Source organism: Paramormyrops kingsleyae, chromosome 1 (assembly GCF_048594095.1).
Source record: "Paramormyrops kingsleyae isolate MSU_618 chromosome 1, PKINGS_0.4, whole genome shotgun sequence".
Lineage (NCBI taxonomy): Eukaryota > Metazoa > Chordata > Actinopteri > Osteoglossiformes > Mormyridae > Paramormyrops > Paramormyrops kingsleyae.
Window position 1 is genome coordinate 49,505,157 of NC_132797.1, and position 21,453 is coordinate 49,526,609.

Below are 21,453 nucleotides of genomic sequence, written 5' to 3' on the forward strand. Positions count from 1 at the left end.
CAGGGGTTTGAAATGGGCTTTTCAAGTGTTCCGCTTCATGAGATTTTTCTCTCTTCTGATTTGGTCACTGGTAAGGTAAAGGTCGGGGTACGTCCCTTTCTCCCTATTGAAGATGTTTCAATGTTACTTGGCAACGACCTTGCAAGTGGTAAAGTTTTTCCTAGCCCTGTTGTCACCCCACTTCCAGATCTTAATAATTCGCATCTGGAGTTTCCGGAAATATTTCATGCGAACGTGGTTACTCGTACCATGGCGAAAAAGGCACAATTAAAAATAGGAAAAGGCGACGAACCTATTGATCTTAGTGATTCTTTTATGGTTTGTCCTATGTCTCCTTTTGGTGGCGATAAAGTGTGTAAATCGACCCCATTGCTTGTGCCTTGTGTTTCCAATTTGCCTTTTAGCCGTGAACAACTTGTTTTTGAACAAAAAAATGACCTCTCTCTTTCTTCCTTATTTTTAGAAGCTGTGTCGGAGGAAGAGATTGAATGTATGCCTCATGGCTATTTCCTTCGTGAGAGGGTCTTGATGCGAAAATGGAGACCACTTACGGCCTCTGCAAAAGATGAGTGGCGTGTTTTATATCAGGTTGTTCTCCCTCTGGCTTATCGAAATGAAGTTTTGCGTCTTGCTCATGATCATTATCTTGCCGGACATTTAGGGATCAATAAAACTACTGACCGTATTTTGCGTCATTTTTTTGGCCAGGTCTTAAGTGTGATGTGGTTAAATATTGCAAGACCTGTCACGTCTGTCAAGTTACCAGCAAGCCAAATCAGTTAATTCCTCCGGTTCCATTGCAGCCGATTCCGGTTTTGTCTGAACCATTTGAGCGCATAATTTTGGACTGTGTTGGTCCGTTGCCACAAACTAAGTCCGGGAATCGGTACCTGCTCACAATTATGTGTACTCTTACTCGATTTCCCGAGGCTATTCCAATTCGAAGAATAACTGCTACCATCATTATTAAAGTTCTTCTGGGTTTTTTTTCTCTCTTCGGTCTTCCGAAAATTGTGCAGACAGATCAGGGCACTAACTTCATGTCCAAAGTGTTTAACCAGGCTATGCAACAATTAGGCATTAGGCACATTACTTCTAGTAGTTATCATCCACAGACGCAAGGCGCTCTTGAGCGTTCTCATCAAAAGTTAAAATCTATGCTTCGCACTTATTGTTTAGAATTTGAGTGTGATTGGGATGAAGGTGTTACTTTTGCTTTGTTTGCAGTGCGAGAGGTTGTTCAGGAATCGTTGGGTTTTAGTCCAGTTGAACTTGTCTTTGGACATAATGTTCGTGGCCCCTTAAAGTTGCTTAAAGAATTGTGGCTGACCGAGAAAACGTTTTACCGCAGTCTTTCTGATTATGTTTCTAGAATGCGCTGTAGGTTACGTCGTGCATGTGAATTGGCCAAAGACAATCTTGGTATTTGTCAGAAACAGATGAAACAATGGTACGACCAAAAAACTGCCGTGAGAGAATTTAAACCTGGTGATCAAGTAATGGTTCTACTTCCCATTATTGGCTCAGCTTTGCAAGCACGTTATACTGGACCTTATAGAGTAGAGCGTCATGTGGGTGAAGTTAACTATGTGGTATCTACTCCAGATAGAAGAAAGAAATCTCGCTTATGTCATATTAATATGCTTAATCGTTATTGTGAGCGGGGATCTTGTGAAGGTCAAGTTACACCTGTTACGGTGTGTCAACATTTCAGCATGGTGAGCCCTTGGCTACCGCAATCGAGGAGGATTAAATTCGTTGTCCTTCTGGTGACATGGTGATGGGTAGGTTGAGTAATTCGGAGATCCTTATGGATTTGAATTCTTATTTTTCTCAACTTTCTCATTCCGAGCGTAATGAGATGATTACTCTTTTTTCCTCGTACAAGAACTTGTTTTCTGATGTTCCACTTCGTACTATGGTCATAGCTCATGATATTGATGTTGGGGATAGTAAGCCGATTAAACAACATGCTTATCATGCCAACACCTTTAAACGTCTTCAGCTTCAGAAAGAAGTGAAGTCTATGTTAGAAACTGGAATAGTAGAGCCAAGCTTCAGCCCGTGGAGCTCACCTTGCCTTCTTGTGCCGAAACCAGACGGCACTTACAGATTTTGCACAGACTTTCGTAAGGTTAATGCTATTAATAGCCTGATAGTTTTCCCTTACCTGGTATGACTATGTTGTTCATTTACGGTCTGTGTTTGAACGATTGTCTGATGCAAATCTGACCATAAATCTGGCGAAGTGTGAGTTCGGTCAAGCTACTGTGGTTTATTTGGGAAAAGTGGTTGGTGGAGGTATGGTACGCCCAGTGCATTCGAAGGTTGAGGCTATTTTGCTTTATCCTGTCCCAACATCTCACCGTGAGCTTAGAAGATTTCTTGGGATGGTTGGTAACTACAGATCATTCTGTAAGAATTTTTCGGTAGTGGCCGCACCCCTTATGGACCTGCTTAGTATAAAACGGGTGTTTGAGTGGACTAAGGAAAGTCAGGTGGCTTTTGATTCTGTCAAAGCCTTGCTTACAACTGCTCCTGTGCTCGCAGCTCCTGATTTTTCTCTACCTTTCATTTTGCCAGTGGACGCTAGTTATGTAGGGGCTGGCGCAGTACTTATGCAGTATGGTCAAGATGGATTGGAACATCCACTGTTTTTTTTTCACGTAAATTTAATGTTTGTCAATGTGCTTATTCCACTATTGAGAAAGAAGCTCTAGCCCTGGTGTTGGCTCTTCAACATTTTGAGGTCTACGTTGGTGGTACCAGACAACCGGTTACTGTTTATACGGATCATAATCCGTTAATTTTCTTGGGCCGGATGCGTAATCACAACCAGCATTTGATGCGCTGGAGTCTTATTTTGCAGGGCTTCGATCTCAATATAAAGCACATTCGTAGATGTGAGAATGTGGTGGCAGATGCGCTTTCTCATGCTTCATGTGAGAATTTATAAATAAATTGGGGAAAACTGTAATTGTATTAAAGTTTTTTTATGGATATGTATGGGTATGGTTGTATATTACTGATTGAGTGTCTTGTTTAACCCCAATTTATTGTTGAGTATGGGGGTGTTATGGGGTTGAGTTGTTTTGGTGTGTGTTTGGATTTGTCCTGTAGGTGGTGATTGGACATTGGTGATTGGATTAGGTCATGGCTGGGGCCAGCCTTCCTGCCTATAAAGACCACCTTCATTTCAAGATGTCGGACCTTGACTTTACCCCAGGCTGATATGCTGGCACCTTTTTTTTAAAAAATATTCTTTTTGTATTGGTTATTGTTAAGTTATTTTTTTGGAGATGTTGCTTTTGATGGGTTGCCAACCTTTTTGCACTTTTGGTTTAGGATCAGTTAGTGTAGTAAGTTAGTTTCGGAAGACTCACCTATTTGGTTGTCTACCTTTGGACCTTGGTTGGGGGGTAGGCAAATGGTTTATACTTATACTTCCTAGGAAGTAAGGGTAGGGCTCCCTTCCACAAATCAGTCCACAAATGGCCGGTGTTTATGCAGGTTTTCGCTGCAACTCCCCAATTAGATTACTAATTAGAGGACTGATTGGCTGAAAGAGTCTTCACACCTGGGTTTGAACAGCTGACCTACAGGTTATCCCAAAAACCTGCATACACACCGGCCCTTTGCGGATAAGATTGGGTACCCCTGATTTAAATCAAACAAGCCAAGGTTGTCATGCCCAGCTCGTCCGATCCTCGTGTGTGCCATGCCCCCTCATTACTCACGTGTACTACCCCGATTGTGATCACCTGATAGAGAGGTTATGTGGTACCTTGGGCGGAGCTTAAAGCTCCCCCCTTCTATGATGTCATCACCAATTATTGACAGGTCCAGCTGCATGCCCCCACCCCAACGATGATTGACAGGGCCAGCCGCCCACCCCCCGTTCTCCCACAACCTAGCTAAAATTTAAATTAGTAATTTAAAGCTTGTATTAAAACAATGGTCACATTTATTAATTACGTTTAAAGGAATAATAAAGCGTATAGTAGACTGAATGTAAGCTAGCGCATACACATTGTATTTTAAAACAAAATGCACATAAGCTCATATTTAACAGAAATGTTTAAACAATTTAACTTTTAAACAAGTAGAGACATACCCAAGCGAAACACCGTATTTTAAGCACAAACTTAACTTTTAAACAATTTAAAGAATTGGGATTGCTGTTGAGGCTGCTGGGATTGCTGTACTGTTCGGGAGTGGTGTAGTCGCTGTGTGCACTTGTGTTGTGCGCCTGTTGAAGCGGTTGATTTGATTTGAATTATCTGTAAAGTATATTTGAGTGTTTGTGTGCCAGCATGGTTACGTGGGTGGTTGTTGTTTCATTTTTAACTTTTATTTTTACGTGTGTAATTGTCTGTCCTAAAGGACAGGGGACGTAGTGAGTTAGGTAATTATGAGGCCAGCTCAGTGTTGTGTTTGCAAGATGTTTGCCCTTCTGGATGCTTGCGTCCAGTCGGACTTCGTCTGCGAGCGATGTAGGTTAGTTGACTCACTCATGGTCCAGGTTCGTGACCTAGAGGAGCGACTGGCTCTCATCCAACATAACAATGAGTTAAACGAGAGTTAATACGCCTTCTAGGGAGACTGTGTGTACGTCACAAGCGGGGAGGGGGGAGAATGATGAACAGGTAGGTCGAGAGAGCTGGGTGAACGTAGGTCGTAGACGTAGAAAAGGGCGTACACAATTCACAGAGGCGGCATCACCTGAAGTAGCGGTGTCTAACCGCTTTCAGGTGCTTCCAGCTTTAGAGCCGGAAGAGACTGGGGAGGCAGGTGGGCCCTTGGGCACCAAGGAGCCACCTAACCCCAGTAGGAGGGAGATTGTGGTAGTAGGGGATTCAATTATAAGAGGTGTAGATAGTTACGTGTGCACCCGTGATAGAGGGTCCCGTACGGTGTCTTGCCTGCCTGGTGCCCAGGTAGGGGACCTTCCTGATCGAGTGGACAGGCTTTTGGCCCCAGCCGGGGTGGATCCAGTGGTCGTGGTGCATGTTGGCACCAATGACATAGGAAAGGGCAGAAGGGCTGTTCTGCAAGATAAATTTATAGAAGTCGCGGATAAGCTTAGAAGCAGAACATCCACGGTGGTATTCTCTGGAATACTTCCCGTGCCACGTGCAAGTCAGGCAAAGTTAGCTGAGATAAGGGGATTAAATGCATGGCTAAAATGGTGGTGTAAGAAAGAGGGATTCAGGTTTATGGGGCACTGGAAGACCTTCTGGAACAGGTGGGACCTGTTTAAGCCGGACGGGTTGCATCTGAACCATAGGGCAGTGGTTCTCAAACTGGGGGCCGTGGCCCCCTGGGGGGCCACCAGATGTCGCTAGGGGGGCCGCATCGAAATTGTAGAATCTAAAAAAAAAAAAATTACCTGTATGTTAGAGATGCGCGGATCAGCTAAAATGTCACCCGAATCCGCGGCTTTAAATAAATCATCCACCCGCCACCCGCCCGCACCTATAATTTTCTTTGATATAGATATCCGCACCCGCTTCTTCGTTTTTAGCAGCAGATTCAGTGACTTTAGAGCTAATCTGCGCATCTCTGATAGTAAAATAATACGCGTATCGTATGCTGCTTTAAATGAACATTTATTCATAAAACAAATTTTGTCTTTGGCCAGATTAACCAACATTTTCTCAATAAAATAAACAGTCTTTAGCCTACTCCATTCAGACTTTAATGGGAATATCACCGTTTCTGTCGCTGCAACACATAAACACACAATGACTGGATAACGGCAAATTTATTAGCCCTATCTATTCAAATAATACAGAATATTATGCTTTCCAAATAGATATAAAAAAGAGAGAACAATTAAGAACTTTTTTTCCCCAAAAAAAACTCGTAGGCACTTATACAGACGATAGGTAACAGGCGATAGGCACTTCGCTAAACCATTCCCACACAGCACTTTTCTTTCCTTCCTTTTGTTTTGTTTTTAATTCTCCCTTTTTTAGTCTCTCTCGGATCTGTTTCGCCTCCATTTCTGCTTTAAGAAATGGACCCCCCTCCTCCTGCCACGCATATATTTTTTTAAGACGAGAGCGCAAATTAGCGACTGTCTGCCTGATGAAAAATGCATTTAAAACATGTTCGTATTTTAGAGAATGTAGTTGATATTTGCATCATTAATGATTGATCTCATCCACCCGCGACCCACCCGCAATTAATTAAAATGTATTTTTTTATTACCCGACCCACCCAACCCGTGGATTATCCGCAGCGCCCGCGGATATAACCGCCATCCGCGCATCTCTACTGTATAGCTTGTCAACCTATGTAAAATATAATGTATTAAAAAAAAAAATAGAAGTATAAAAAAAATGTAAATATAAATTTTACGTAGCACACTACGCTGCTATGGACATCATAAATTACTGTTCAGTATTCAGTAGCCTACTTTTGTTGCACTTTTCAGACAATGTTAGTTTTACTGTCAAAACTGTTTTAATACAATGTTATATTTTGTGAAATGTAAATTTAACAAGCCAGAGAAATAAAGACTACAAACAGAATCTAAAATCTAAAATTAAGTAAAATTGTAAGTTTGAGGATGTTTTGCGTCATGATTTTTTTTTTGAGGAGGGGGGCCACAAAAGGATTCACCCTACACAAGGGGGCCTCCTGCTGAAAAAGTTTGAGAACCACTGCCATAGGGGAACCAGTGTATTGGGGAGGCGTATGTGCAGAATAGTTGAGGAATGTTTAAACTAGGGACTGGGGGGGGGCAGGGAGGTCAGTTAAGAATTTATGTGGGGAGAGACGGAAAGCCCAAATAAATATTAAAAGTAGACACTGTAAAAGGCCTACCATTAGTGGTCTGTATTTGAACGCTAGGAGTATTAGAAACAAAATTAATGACTTAGAGGCTTTAATTTCTTCAGACAATTACGACATTATAGGAATAACTGAAACATGGATGAGTGACAATGATGGTGATGAATATAATATGGATGGTTATACGTTGTTCCGTAGAGACTGGATAGGCAAGAAGGGAGGTGGTGTTGCAGTATACGTAAAAGAAAACTTGCAGGCAAGGGATCTCACTGATAAAAATAAAAATTCAGAAGCTGTATGGATAAAACTTGATGCTAAAGATTCAAATGGCCTAATTGTCGGGGTTTGTTATAGAGCACCTAATGTAGCTGTAGAGGAAAGCAGAATATTATATGATGATATCAGGATTATGAGTAATAAAAATGATGTGGTGGTTATGGGTGATTTTAATTTACCTGGGATACAGTGGGACACAGTCTCTGGCTCTTCTGTAAATGAACTTGAGATGGTGGAATTAGTACAGGATTGTTTTTTTACTCAGTTTGTTAATACTCCTACCAGGGGAGAAGCCCTTCTTGATCTCGTTTTCTGTAATAACCAGGATAGGATTGGAAAATTAGAGGTTTTAGACCCATTGTACGGTAGTGATCATAACATGGTTAAATTCGAGGTTAATTTTAGTGTCCAAAGAGCAAAGTCGAAATTAAAAGTATACAATGTTAGGAAGGCTAACTTTAATGGTATGAGACGGAAATTAGAAACTGTAAACTGGACAGAGTTAAATAGCAAAACAGTTGAAGAGGCATGGGAATTTTTCAAAAGCACATTGTTGCAAGTGCAAGAGGACTTCATACCTGTTTCCAGCAAAACTAAATCTAGGAAACGACAACCAAGGTGGTTTACTAAGGAAATTAAGAATAAAGTCAGGAGGAAAAGGGCTCTGTTCCACAATTGGAAAATAACTAATGATTTCAAAATTAAGCAGGAGTATCTAAGTCTACAGGCAGAGTTAAAAAATGACATTAGGCTATCCAAGAGGGATGTAGAAAGAAAAATTGCATTGGAGGCTAAGCATGACAGTAAAGGTTTCTTCCAATATTTTAACTCCAAGAGAGCACTAAAAGCTGAAATCACTAATTTGCAGGATAGTAAGGGACTTATAATTGATAATGAAATTGATATGGTAAATGAGTTTAATGATTATTTTTCAAGGGTGTTCACAATAGAGAACACAAGTAACTTACCACCAATTAATACGAATACAGCATCGTCTAGATTCAAGATTCAAGATTCAAAGCGTTTATTATCATATGTACAGAAAAAGTAGTATTTCTCAGTACAATGAAATTCTTTGCTGTCCACTCACAAATGCCAGGTTAAATTAAATTACAAGTACAAAGAGCATACTTGAGAAAAAATAGTGCAAAAAGAGCTTAAAGTGCAAAGTGACCTGTTGTGCAAATGAGGTAGGTCATGATATGCAAAGTGATCTGTTATGTAAATGAGGTAGGTCGTCTATTTAGGAGTCTGATTGTAGTGGGGAAGAAAGAGTTGTTTAGCCGGGATGTTCTAGATTTCACACTTCTGAACCTTCGTCCCGAGGGCAGGAGTGTGAACAGTCCGTGTTGGGGGTGTGTCGGGTCTTTGAGGATGGAGGCAGCTCTCCTCAGTGCTCTGCGATGGTAAATGCTCTGCAAAGAGGGCAGTGGAGTCTATGACCAATATATGTATAACTGAGGTTGATGTGATACTAAGCCTAGCTAAACTCAAAATAAATAAATCACAGGGGCCTGATGGCATCTTACCTATAGTCTTAAAAGAGATGAGGGATATTATTAGCCAACCTTTAACTTTAATATTCCAGAAATCATTATCTGCGGGTGTGGTACCATCAGATTGGAAGCATGCTAATATAACACCCATATTCAAAAAAGGGGATAGAAGTTATCCAGCAAACTATAGGCCAATCAGTTTAACTAGCATTACTGGAAAAATAATGGAAGCTATAATTCAAGTGAAAATGGTAGATTACCTAGATGCAAATAACATTATAAAGGATAGCCAACATGGATTTAGGAGACGTAGATCCTGCTTAACGAATCTACTTGAGTTCTTTGAGGAAGCTACAAGTGAAATTGATCACAAAAAGGCCTATGATGTGATTTACAGTACTTAGATTTCCAGAAGGCCTTTGATGTTGTCCCCCACAAACGGCTCTTGCTAAAGCTTAAAGCTGCAGGGATTTTAGGAACTGTGGCAGCTTGGATCAAAAACTGGCTAACTGACAGGAAGCAGCGAATAGTTATTAGAGGCACTATGTCACAGTGGGCCTCCGTTCATAGTGGGGTACCGCAGGGTTCAATTTTAGGACCACTATTGTTCCTAATTTACATTAATGATATTGACACAAATACATACAGTAAACTGGTTAAATTTGCAGACGACACCAAGGTGGGCGGGGTAGCAGATACTAATCTAGCAGCAGAGAGGCTTCAACGGGATCTGGATTTAATTAGCGAATGGGCTGATACTTGGCAGATGAGATTTAACACAGATAAATGCAAGGTAATCCATGCAGGGAGCAGAAATATAAAGTACAGATATTTTATGGGTTCCACTGAAATAAAGGTACCTGATTACGAGAAAGATCTCGGTATGTATGTTGATGCTTCCATGTCCCACTCTCGCCAGTGTGGGGAAGCAATAAAAAAGGCCAACAGAATGTTGGGTTATATCTCAACCCAGTCTCACGGCATTTCGTGATATAGTCACGAAATTTAATCTATTGATTCGTGTTCATGGACACGAATTTCCCTTTTTTTTTCGTGTCACTCTGCACGAATTTCGAGCCAATGTATTTCAATAGGAAATATCTTTCGTGCCTCCAGCACGTTTTTCTTTCTGACGCTGGGGTCCACAGACGCTGTATTGTCCGTCCGTCCCCCCCTTTTTTATTTATTTGTTTTAAGCGCTACTTTACTCAACATTTATGTAGGAGATTGTATCCTTGTTTTTATTGCATTTTATTCTGTAGGCTACTTACTATTGTAAACGATCGTCAGTGCTTCCAGTTAAAAATATAGTAAATATATTCTCCCGGTAAAATAACGAGACTGCACAGCTGTGCTACGGCCATCGCATCTAGATGTCGTTTTTACTGAGAAATACAGCTTTTCCATTGGTTTGGTGTGTCAAATCTAGCAGTAAATACTAGCCTACAGTACACATGAGCCTTATCGACCGTTTACTGGGTTAATTATGCCAGCTAAAACTGATATCATCCCGATATCCTCGTTTTTTCTATAATGGAAAAATAGTTTCTGATCATTTTAGAAGAAGAAATAGTGAAGTTTTGATCACTGTTGAGCCAATTTTGGATCATTTTGGCACCTAAAATGACCAGCTTCTAGCCATTCAGGAAGTGGCTTTTCTATGAAAACGCGATGAAACTGTCCTATCCAGAACTGTGTAATCAGGAAGTAAGCTGTGTTATGGTAGCGCTTAGCATACAGTATATTCTGCTTGTAATGATATAAACGGGCATTACGCACGGTAAGGAGCTGCTTTTTGCTTTCGGACTGAATGCTTAGGTGTTCGCGACAAGCCGCGACCGTAATGCCGTAATCTATTTCGGTAATGCTGCAATAAAACGCACGTGGCTGTGTTTACTGGCGCTTTACAGATTACGTCATCTAGAGCGATCACCGAGGGGCGAGGACAATTTCGAGTTGAGTGACATCACGTCCGATAAGCTCCCGTTCGAGCTACCCACATCTCGGAATAAACATGGCTGCCTCCATGAACACGTTGCTGCGTGTTGTTGCTTTATATTTTAGCAGATTTGGAGTTTTCCAAATGGAGAAAATTGAGATTTTTCCGAGAGACAAACAAGAAACACGAACTAGTCAAACCACAGTAAAAGCTTTATAAAATATTTTAGTACATTCATAGCGATATTCTTTTTTCGAACAGCAAAGAAACTACAAACAAACCAAGTCGCCATGTTGAAATTACGTCACAGGGGCAACTCGGACAACAAAATCTTGTCCGACTTCAACGTCATAAAAGAGGCGTGTTTCCGACGGGAAGTGACGTTTTTCGTGACGTTTTCATCCGAGTTCCGAGTTGAAGAGAAATAATCGAACGCACCATATTTCGAGGATCTAAACCCTTGGTAGTGCTGTCAGGAAGAGCTGATGTAATGCAAATGCAAACAGAAACACAAACTTTTGCGAATAAACTCTGAATAAAGTAAAGAAATAGGCTTTATTATGGATGTAATGCAGATGATGTCATTGTTTGTGGGCTTTAAAAGTTAAAGGGAACATTTTACTAACATTTTACTAACCCTAGTAAAATCATTCAGCATGTGATCGAGCGCAGGAGCCCCGGGTGAGAGTCGCGATACGTCAGATACACAACGCGTGCATTATAGGCTGTAAAACAGGACTTTTAGTGAGTGCGTTTTTGCACAATTTCATATTTTTAGCTGTTTTTGCGCATTGAATTTCTCGCAAATACTTCCACACACATCAATATAATTATACCTGCCGTTTAGTTCACGGTCTTATGATTCTGACGATATCTGTATGATGTCTATACATCAAAGGGATCCCAAGTTATTAAAGTTAGATTAAAGTGGACGCAATTTGCACCCATTGATGCCAAAAGGTTAATATATGTATAAAATTAATATATTTTAAAAAAACTGAAGAAAAGAAAAGAAAAGGTTTTGGATAGTGGACGCCAGCAATACCCATGAACCTCAGCCTCTGTTGCTATGGAGACGGAGCCAGCCTGCTTTGCGATTGGGTGAATTCTTGTCATTGCGCTCAAACCACTGTTCAGGTAAGGTACCACACTAAAAAATAATGACCACGTTTTGTTTAAATGTTATAATTGATCCCTTTCTTTGCACTTAGACTCACGTGGTTTTCATATTAGGACAACGATAAAAAGCCCAACCAATGGTTTCCTCATTATCAGCGGGAAAAAAAAACATACACTTGTAAAATTAGCTCCATTTGCTAAACGGCCTAGCAAACTTTAGTGTAAGCTAACTCTCGGTTATATTAGCTGAAGGGTAACCTAGCGTGGAAGCCGTGGAGCACTGCATTATTGTGTGGGTCAAGGGTGATTTTATCTCAATCATCATGACCTTATGTTTCAGTCGTAGCCAAAATGACAAAATGTGAACATTATGGAACGCTAAACACGCAGAAGCAGTGCGCTCTGGCGCAGAAAGTACTAAAAAAAAATTACAGTTGATAACGAGTCACGTGCCAGGAAATCCCTAATATTGATAAAGGTATCCAGCTATTGCTGTAGCTCTGCTGAATAAAAACAGAAACTTTGTGACTGATGAAAGGAAGAAAGACAAATATATGAAATATATGGTATGTGTTATATAAATAATGCAGTGTTTTTGACATAGCATTTATTACAGTATGAAAACTATGAAATATAAATTCTGCCTTATCCTGTGATAAAAATGGGAAAAAATACAGGAGAAAACTATAAAATATAGAATACAAATTATTTGTTATTTAGCCAGTTAAAACTAAGATTGGGGGAAAAAAAAGCATTATGATATTATTACATTTGACATCTATATACCCTAACTTCTGATTCTGAACTGACATGAAATAACTTGGCCTAACATTACTACACATAACATTGCCTTTAAATCTGGGATGAGGAAGCCCCAGACACACATTAGCATACAGAAAATAACAAAAACATGATTTTTTAAAATTCATTTACCATACATATTTATAAGAAATACAGTCACTATAGGGGTACACTTTTTAAACCTTATTTTAACATAACTACTCAACACTACATAATTAACATTTTCTGTTCTCCTTCCAGATCCTGTCAAATTAGTCACCTGTCCAAATCTTGTCCGAACCTGTCCGAATCTAACAGAACCCAAAGGCACTTTTAAGAGCCAAACTCTATCTATCTATCTGTCTATCTATCTATCTATCTATCTATCTATCTATAATCTATATATCTATCTATCTGTAATCTATACATCAATCTCTATCTGTCTATCTCTTGCAACCTTTGTACTCATCTGTCTCACTAACCATATTTCTATCCATCTTTCACTCTTTATTATAACTTTACTCTCCATCTACTTGCCTGTCATATCCATCTTTGTCAGTCTGTCTGTCCTTAATCTGTCTGTATCTTTTTGTGTTGTAATGGCGACCAAACATAAACTTGACTCACAGGATCCCCACTACCAAGAGGGGAGACGCATGGCTCTTGAACTGAAATTAGACCATGCTCTAGCTGAAGCCATGGTAAGATTTTTTTATATACCTAAATCATTTTATACTTGAGCATGCGAATGGAGGATAACGTAAAGTAAAATTGTATTGAATGTAGAAGAAGGACGAGTGCAGGATATGCCATGTAAGTGTATTGCATGGTAAATTTAAGTAATTGACACCCTATAATGCTCATTGGCGAATGTAAATGAGAGAATTTTTTATTAAAGAATGGAGCTCCATCCCTCCGAGTTACAGAGCCTTGGATAATCTATGGCAAGGCTCATTTTAACACGTTCAAAACCTTACTAACACACTATGTTGTGTTTTCATTTCACTAATTACCTGTCTTTTGGATCCAGTACCTTTAACAACATCAGTTTTACAAGAGATTTTTACTCCAACACACAGACATCATCTGTGGAGAGGAAACATGCATGCTCTGAAGGAGACCCTCCACAGACCTCCAGAAGGGACCTTTTAGGGCGCGGCAAGCCAAGGGGGAGGCAAGGAGGGCGACGGCAAGCTTCAGCTCCAGGTTATGTCTGAATTATGTAAATGGTGAACCAAATCAAATTAGAACACTGTAATTAATTGTTTAGAGTTTAAAATGTTCCAATATCTAAAAGACATTAAAACGTACATAAACCATTTGGTAGCACTATAGTGGTTATGCACAACAGACTTCCATATTCTGCTAAACAGTTTTCGTTGCTTCTGGTTCACGTTTTGCATATGTCTCGTTAAATATGAAGCTATTTTACTCAAGTTGCCTTCAAAGTAGACACTAAAGATGATCTTAACCAATGTCCATTTAACTAACATTTATATATAAAAATCGAAAAAAATGTCAGCAATAAAAACAGCCAACTCGTTTAACTGATTACCTTAAAAATCCATCGATATCTCCATATCTACAGTACAGCTACTGTATTAACACGTTCTCCGACAAGCGGAAGCAATGTCACCTGTTTTGAAGTTTGGTCAGGTGACATTCGGCATATATCCTGTTGTAGAAGACATTACCAAGTACTTAACAGAAATATGTCTGATTTTACAAAATTTTCAGCTTTGGGTTGAAAAAACAAAACATGAATACAATGATAGTATAACGTTATTCTTCTGTGTACTGTTTTACAGTCACACACCCTCCTCTTGAGTACTCCTCATCATCCAGTGTGGACGTCCCTGTACCCTCAGCAAAAGTAAATCCTCAAGAGGAATTTGGTAAATCACATCCATTTAGAAACCATGTATAATTAAAGACAAACTGCTTAGACAAAACTGACAGTGCAGTAAATGGATTAAGAACACAATTTATTAAGTATTTAGGCTAGTTTGGAACTGAATCATGGAATCATGTGTTTATGCTAAATATTTATTAGTTGGCTTTTAATTGGTCCTCATCTAAATTGACCCTTGTGACTTAATTTTATATTTTCCTTACAGAAAAAAATATGGAGAGGCTCTCTGATATTTTGGCATCTTATCCTTCTGCTGAGCCTCAAAGAAGCTCTGCATCATCATGGTCTTTTCGGCAGCAGAAAGCCTCAGATCGCTGGAAAGAAGCAAGACCGTACCACCTAAAATGCCTTATTGCAAAAGAGGCTGTTGGTCATCCATCGTGTTGGCTTTGCCATGAGCCTGCTGTTATTAGGTTGGTTTTCATGAATATTAAACTTTGATTACCCAGCTTAGGCTTGCTGAGAAATAAAGTGCTATATAGGCTAGGATGCATGTAATAATAATAATAATAATAAATTTTATTTCTAATGCACTTTTCATTAAAACAAATCTCAAAGTGCCACAAAAGTAAAATCAGCACATAAAAACACATAAAATCATGTGTTTTAGGGTGGTATAAGACTTGGTCACCCCACATTTATGGGAACCACATTTATGAGAAAAGTAAATCTAGGACCTTCTTGCTGTAAGGTGCCAGTGCTAAACACAGTACAGTTAAACCTAGTGTATAACTAAATTTGGAATAGCTTAAATTGAGTGTGTTATACTTTGTGAGTTATTCACCTGAAATAATATATTAGAATTCTTTATTTTTTTTCTCCCTAGGTGCACAGAGTGTCTTCCCGAGGAGTGGTTCTGTGGGGAGTGTGATGTATTACGTCACAAAAAACAGCCACTCCCACAACAGGGAATGTGTCATTCATGGATTTTTTGAAGCCATTCCACCAACCATGTATGCCATTAAAGGGAAAGATGGATATCGCATCCATGAGCAAGGTGTAGTGTGTTCTCACGAAAGCCATCATTTTGCTGTTCATGTGTGTCTGCAGCCAGTTACAAATAATCTAAATTAGTGAGTTTTTTGTTTTCCAGCTTGCATTTTGCCGACTGTGAAGGTGCCAGATTGCTCCTGTGAAAGCACCAACTTCACCATTTTACCAGGCAAACCAGTAATTTTAATTACCATCAATGGTAAAAACAATTCACTATTTAGATTTCTATTGTAGATTTGATGTTTTTCATGTGCTGTGGCATTGTGCTTACAATTGCAGTCATGTCAAAACCTATGGTACTGTATAGTACACGGTATTGTCATTAGCCAAAACAAAGACAGTTAGTCCAGTTATCACAGCTGTTAGAATTTAGTGAATTTGACAAATGTAAACGATGTGTGATACCAAAGCCACTGGAAGGCAAGCCTGCAACCTTTAGCCAAAAAAGCTGCGGTGTAGAAAAGGAGACCAGATGGCAAAGGAGGAGAGGCTTCACTGTGCTGAATAAACAGCTTTTTTGAGGAAATAGCTCATCATTTATTGAATCGACAGCCTATCTGCTAATCTTCAACATGTTTTACACTAAACAGTAGTTTTGAATTGAACTATTTTTAGAGTTTCAACCGGAAAAAAAATGTTTTATAAGTTTTATACGTAACTGTTGTAAAATTAATTTTTTAAATGTACTTTTTTGTTTCAAGGACGTTTTGACTTGCATCAGCCACTATATGTATGTCAAACGTGCCAGCATCAGTGGACCCCTGAACTGAAGGACCTCCTTAGGAGTGGATATTGGCCAGCCTCTGTGACTAATTCCACACTTTATACACTGGACCTCCTGAGTTCTTTTCAGGAACTCAAGGTAATCTCTCCGGGATTCTCCAGACAAGCCTTCACAAAGCTGCTGGAGCATCGCACTAAGATTGGCGGAAGAGTAAGTGTAATTACTCATATTATAAAATTTCTTAAGCAGACCAGTGTTGAGCTAGTTACTCAAAGAATGTAATGTATTACTCATTACTAGTTACTCCTTTCAAAAGTAATATTGTTACTTTACTTATTACTTTCTGGCAACAGTAATACGTTTACTAGTTACATTACTTTTTTTCTTCACGTCCCACAGCAGTTGTAACTGTGTATTTTCCACATAAAATTCTTCTAGAACAACATATTTCTGCCTCATCATTTGGCCAAAATCCACATTGGATTGCAGTTTTTACAGACACTCAATAGTGATTGGTAGTGACATTCAAGTAGAAGTGTTGTATTACTCTCATTTTTAATTATAGTAATATAATGTACCACATGCTGATCAGAGGGATGTAGGTGGGATATAATGCCAGAGAAAAGTAAAGTCACAACTTCCACAACAGTGCTCAGGTCATCTTTTTTTCCTGACAAAATCAATATAGCACAATATTTCTATCTACTGATTATAAGCTTTCCATATTTCAAGCTTGCCTGCTGCACTGGGGACATCACATGCATGTGTGAGTTGTGAAAATTATGAAAATAAATCTAGGAATTATTTGTTTGTTGGACTTTAAATCAGCAGTGTTGAGGCATCAAAAGTAACTAAGTAACTAACCATTTTTTTATGGATGATAACTGTAATGTTTCTAAAATCATTATTAATGAATCATCATTAGTAATTAGTTACACTACTAGTTACTGAAAAGGTAATATTATTACAGTAACTAAGTTATTAGTAACTAGTTACTGGCCAACACTGAAGCAGACATCATGACATATACTATTTCATTCTGTATATCTTCCAGACTGGACAAATCAATGGTGATGCACTACAGCGCAACTTCTTGGAGTTTTCATATGCTTCATTTGAGGAAGACCAGCTCTGCTGTGGTGCTCCTTTCACCTGCCCAGCCTGCACGCCAGAAATGTTAGCTGTTTCTGCTGATGGAAATAGAAAGCTGTATCGCTTTCGTAGAGAGACAAGGTGGTCTTTTTTATTTATTTCTAGTCTTTTTACTGATTTATTTAGTTACTTTATATATTTAATCAATGGATTTCCCATTTTTCCTCCTTTAGCTCTGATGATCCTGGCTTTTTTGAGGGGCTCTTTGTGGCTGAAGACAGTGCGGTGTCTAGATTTGTAGACACCATACATAAAGCAGTAAGAAATGTAAGTTTTAAATATAACTATATAAGTTTGACCATGATTTCCTTCCCACTTCAACTACTGTACCTCTGCATACCAACTTCTCCAAAATCAAAATGAGAGAAAAAATGCTACAGTATATATTGTATAACACCACTGGTTTTATTTGATTGTTGTGTTTGTTACTGTATGTGTCATAGACACAGGGAAAAGGCACATGTGGGGACTCCCAGTGGACAGCAGCAAGGGAGACATCGAGGAGGGCTTCCAAATTGGATGAAGAGGGCATGGAGGTTGCTGTGTGTCGCCATGGATTTCTTCTGAAAGCCCTTAATATGTACAGAGGGGAGATATTTGCCTACCCTCTGTATCTTCAGAAGGAGCTCATGCCAGCCAAAGCGCAGTTTTTTGCAATGGATGTGGCTTGCAAATATTGGCCATACTTGGAGAAAGCTGCTGGTGTCATTCCTGCTCTTCAGGAGCTGACCACAATGAAACCTTTCCTCAGTGTGATGCATGCTCGAGCCCATGCTACTAAGTGTGAAGTATGTATAATATTACATCATGTGTACATTTGTAATATTTACAAGCACATTAATAATATGAAATTGATATGAAGGGTTACACTGTACTATATTGCCTTTTAGCTTAATCATTTCTTGTATGGATTGTAAAGCCCTTTGAGGAAAATTGTACCCATGTAATTAAAGTGAATTTACTAATAGATTAAGTGGAGTGGTAGGAACCAGGAAGGAGCAGGGACAACCGCCGGTGAGGAGGTAGAGCAAGTGAACAGCTTCCTCTCACGTTGTGCCCTGACAACCAAATATATGTCCAAAGCAGGTAATCAGATTGTTTGCAATATTCTTGCATATTTTTTAGATTAAGCATCATGACCTCATTATATTCTTTAAACAGCACGGGTGGATATGCTTACATTGCATGCAATGGGGTGGAACCACAAAAAAAGTCTCTCTCTACATCAGTCACTTTCCACAAGATATGTGAAGGTAAATCTCCTATTATGTGTTTTGTGTATCCTTTTGCTGTGTGCACTTGGCCTGTTTTGAATCATAAAAAGTCCTGATTATTGTATATCACTGTTTATCAGACTTGTCAGAGACTCCAAGATGAAACAGCAAGGCTAGCTGAACTAAAAGCAGAGTTACTTTGCACAGATAAAGTGGTGTCACAGTGGCTTTCTGATGTGAAGGAATGGGCAGCTGACGGTAAGCATGACAAGTTAAAAGAAACAGCAAATATCCTTTTCCACTGCTATCTGATTTTTTTTTTTATTAAAGAGCAGCTAAAGATAATAGGCTGATCATCTATGGATTATAGCAAACTACATGTCACCATCAGATGTTCTGCCACATATATGTTGGGTATTTCAGTTTTCCTGCAGGAAGTGCACATACCAAGTTCAGTGAAGTTGGATTAAAAGGAGTTTTAAATACAAATACGAATTCAAACACTGAAACGGTTATGTGTTGTTTTAACAGTTAATTTGTTGTCATTATTATTTCTACAGAGACACCAGATACATCTAATGCCAGTCAAGGCGCCACACACAGAGGACTTCAGCAGTCAATTGAAGGGCTTTACCTTAGTGTGAGGCAGCGGAAGACAACCCTTTACCGTCAGAATGGTATAACTATAGAATATAATAGGTTGATACTGTATATTCAAGCTACTGTGTGCACCCTAATCCAAAAAATACATGTAATACATGTATGTAAAATAGTCCAGTCTGTAGGAATTAGTGGTAACTAGCGGTGAGGTTGTAGATTGCAAGCAACTCCCCTCACATCTCCCTTTCCAAGCTGTAGTAGAAGTACTGTGGCAGACGAGAAAAGGTGAGTGGTCCTATCTAGAGCCAGTGCTTGTTTGTCTGTTGTGGGCTACCATAGAAACATGGTGGCTTCCGTGGAAGGGGACTGTATTTAGATAAAAACTGCCCATTCTAAGGTAATTAAAGCACAGCAATTCTTATATTCAGGAATGTAAATGTTACACACTGGACTTTACTTGTTTGTAAATATAAATTGAAATTTTCACATACTTCAATTACTGTAGTTTGCTTTAAATTTCTTTGGGGTGCGGTATATTTTTCCTTATTGGAGAGTGCTGTCACAAACCTCTCCATCTATACCTCCTGTCTTTGTAGACAGCAGCAAGTTTCGCCACCGCCTTCGAAGGAAGCTGGCAGAAGACAAAAAGCTCCTTCTTCAGGAGATTGAGAAATACAATGGTCTTGTACTAGACTCTGCCAGTAACATTGATGTAGCTGTGGTGGAGCATTCCCTGGCTGGAGAGAGCACTGTGTCTCAAATATGGCCGTGGGAGGTTCATGGCAGTGGTATGTCAGTTTTCAGATGCTTCACAAGAATTTATTTACAGTACACTGAATTAAGACATGCATGTAACATATTGAGTGTTGTCATTTTAGTTTATGCACATATTTTCAGTTTTCTTTAGTATCAGTTTGACTTTAAAAAAAAAGAAGTACATGTTTGTATGTTGTTATGCTCATGAACAGATTGTCTCATGTATGTATTTAACTGTTGTTGATTTTTAGCAAACATTGTAATCAAGAAACAACTGCATGACCAAGTGATGTTGACAATGCGATTACAAGAGGAAAAAAGCATTTTGGTGTTGGAGATGGCACAACACTGCACATGGTTGCAGAGTCTGGCAGTGGTTCTCAAGAACAAGATAGCTGAGGAGGGTAAGTTGAATAAAAACTCTGTTCATTTAAAGTATGAATTAAAAAAAAAACTTTCAGTCTCGGTCATAGAACTCGGATGGAGTAGAACAGGTATTGTTCTATTTGCCATGGTCATTTGGCTTGCACATAATAAAAAGGGGATTATAGTTGTTCAATATGGTATCAAGTCTACATTTGCTTAAGAGATTTGTTCTGTGGCTGTTACAGGGAAGCTGAAATTAATCTTGATGTAACTTCTTGAATGCTACACAAGGTGTTACTTTAGCACATCTGTAATGAAGAAGAAAGATGTAAGCTATCAGACATTGGCTGCAGCACAAAACACTTTTTGTTTGTCCTTAATGGTATCTCTTTTGTTTTTTGAGATGTAGACAAGAGAAATGAGGGACTTTGCTGTCTCTTAAGAAGAAGACTGTCAGATGTGTCACAAAGGTTGCAAGTGGTCCTCCAACAGTACAAGACTGCTTTAGGCCCTGAGGCCTCTGCCCTTCTACATGTTGAAGCAGACGATCAAAGTGGCCTCAGTAGTCCAGACACCAGTGAGGATGAAGAAGAAAACACTATTTAGGTCATTAATTTATTCATATGTATGTTTGTTTGCTCTCAAAAATAGACCCGGGGATGTTCCATCAAGGTGAATTAAGGAAAAGCCTGGATTAGGAACATTGGAGGAACATCAACTGGCCTGTCTCAGGTCGACTCAAGATGGCTGATGTAGTCGCTGCAACTCAGCTTGTCAACTTTCAGATGGTGGTTATAGAATATAAGGCATGGCACCTGTTTCAACAGCCAGTCAGCTTGTAGCAAATTCAGCTGGTTAACCCCTTGGGACCGGCGATCCCGCCGGCGGGATCTGACAGAAATTTCGCAAAACCGTTTAAATAACTCTGCGAGTTTTTGTCATATACACATTTTAAAAATACTCTCAGAAACCTTGGACGGTCTACTTTTCAAATATATATAGGTAGAAACTAAATATATTTTTACAGCTTCGTGATACGAATTGAAAGAACAAGAGTGACTGACTTAAGCGTCTGCGTCTCGAAGCGGCTCTGATCGCCACCCACTTGCAAATCGCGCTATTCGCATGATAATAACATGATAATCCGACAGTTAGTATTGGGTAAAGAAATATGTGAATACGCCCATTGTGACCGAAATAAACAAGAGCACATGTCTGGGTAGTGTTTACACTGATCGGCTACAATATAGCACACGGATACGTCTCTGCCGCTGAAGCTTTGCGCCAGTGTTGCCACTTTCAGCAGCGAAGCTCATACCTGTGTTCAT

At 39.4% G+C, this 21,453-nt stretch overlaps 2 protein-coding genes across 2 annotated transcripts; both read left to right on the top strand.

The window, feature by feature from the left end:
• Positions 1 to 12,648: 12,648 nt before the first annotated feature.
• LOC140578803 (uncharacterized) lies at positions 12,649 to 16,208 on the top strand. Its single transcript, XM_072700767.1, has 7 exons — positions 12,649 to 13,109; positions 13,488 to 13,614; positions 14,217 to 14,303; positions 14,526 to 14,733; positions 15,147 to 15,317; positions 15,414 to 15,512; positions 16,015 to 16,208. Exons 1-5 carry the CDS (start codon positions 13,008 to 13,010, stop codon positions 15,253 to 15,255), a joined length of 633 nt encoding a protein of 210 aa, XP_072556868.1. The 5' UTR covers positions 12,649 to 13,007; the 3' UTR covers positions 15,256 to 15,317; positions 15,414 to 15,512; positions 16,015 to 16,208.
• Positions 15,595 to 20,731, top strand: LOC140592862 (uncharacterized). The gene is made up of 12 exons (XM_072717089.1): positions 15,595 to 15,609; positions 16,167 to 16,247; positions 17,092 to 17,270; positions 17,363 to 17,456; positions 17,633 to 17,977; positions 18,158 to 18,275; positions 18,351 to 18,442; positions 18,544 to 18,661; positions 18,964 to 19,080; positions 19,600 to 19,791; positions 20,011 to 20,163; positions 20,529 to 20,731. Exons 1-12 carry the CDS (start codon positions 15,595 to 15,597, stop codon positions 20,729 to 20,731), a joined length of 1,707 nt encoding a protein of 568 aa, XP_072573190.1.
• Positions 20,732 to 21,453: the final 722 nt, after the last annotated feature.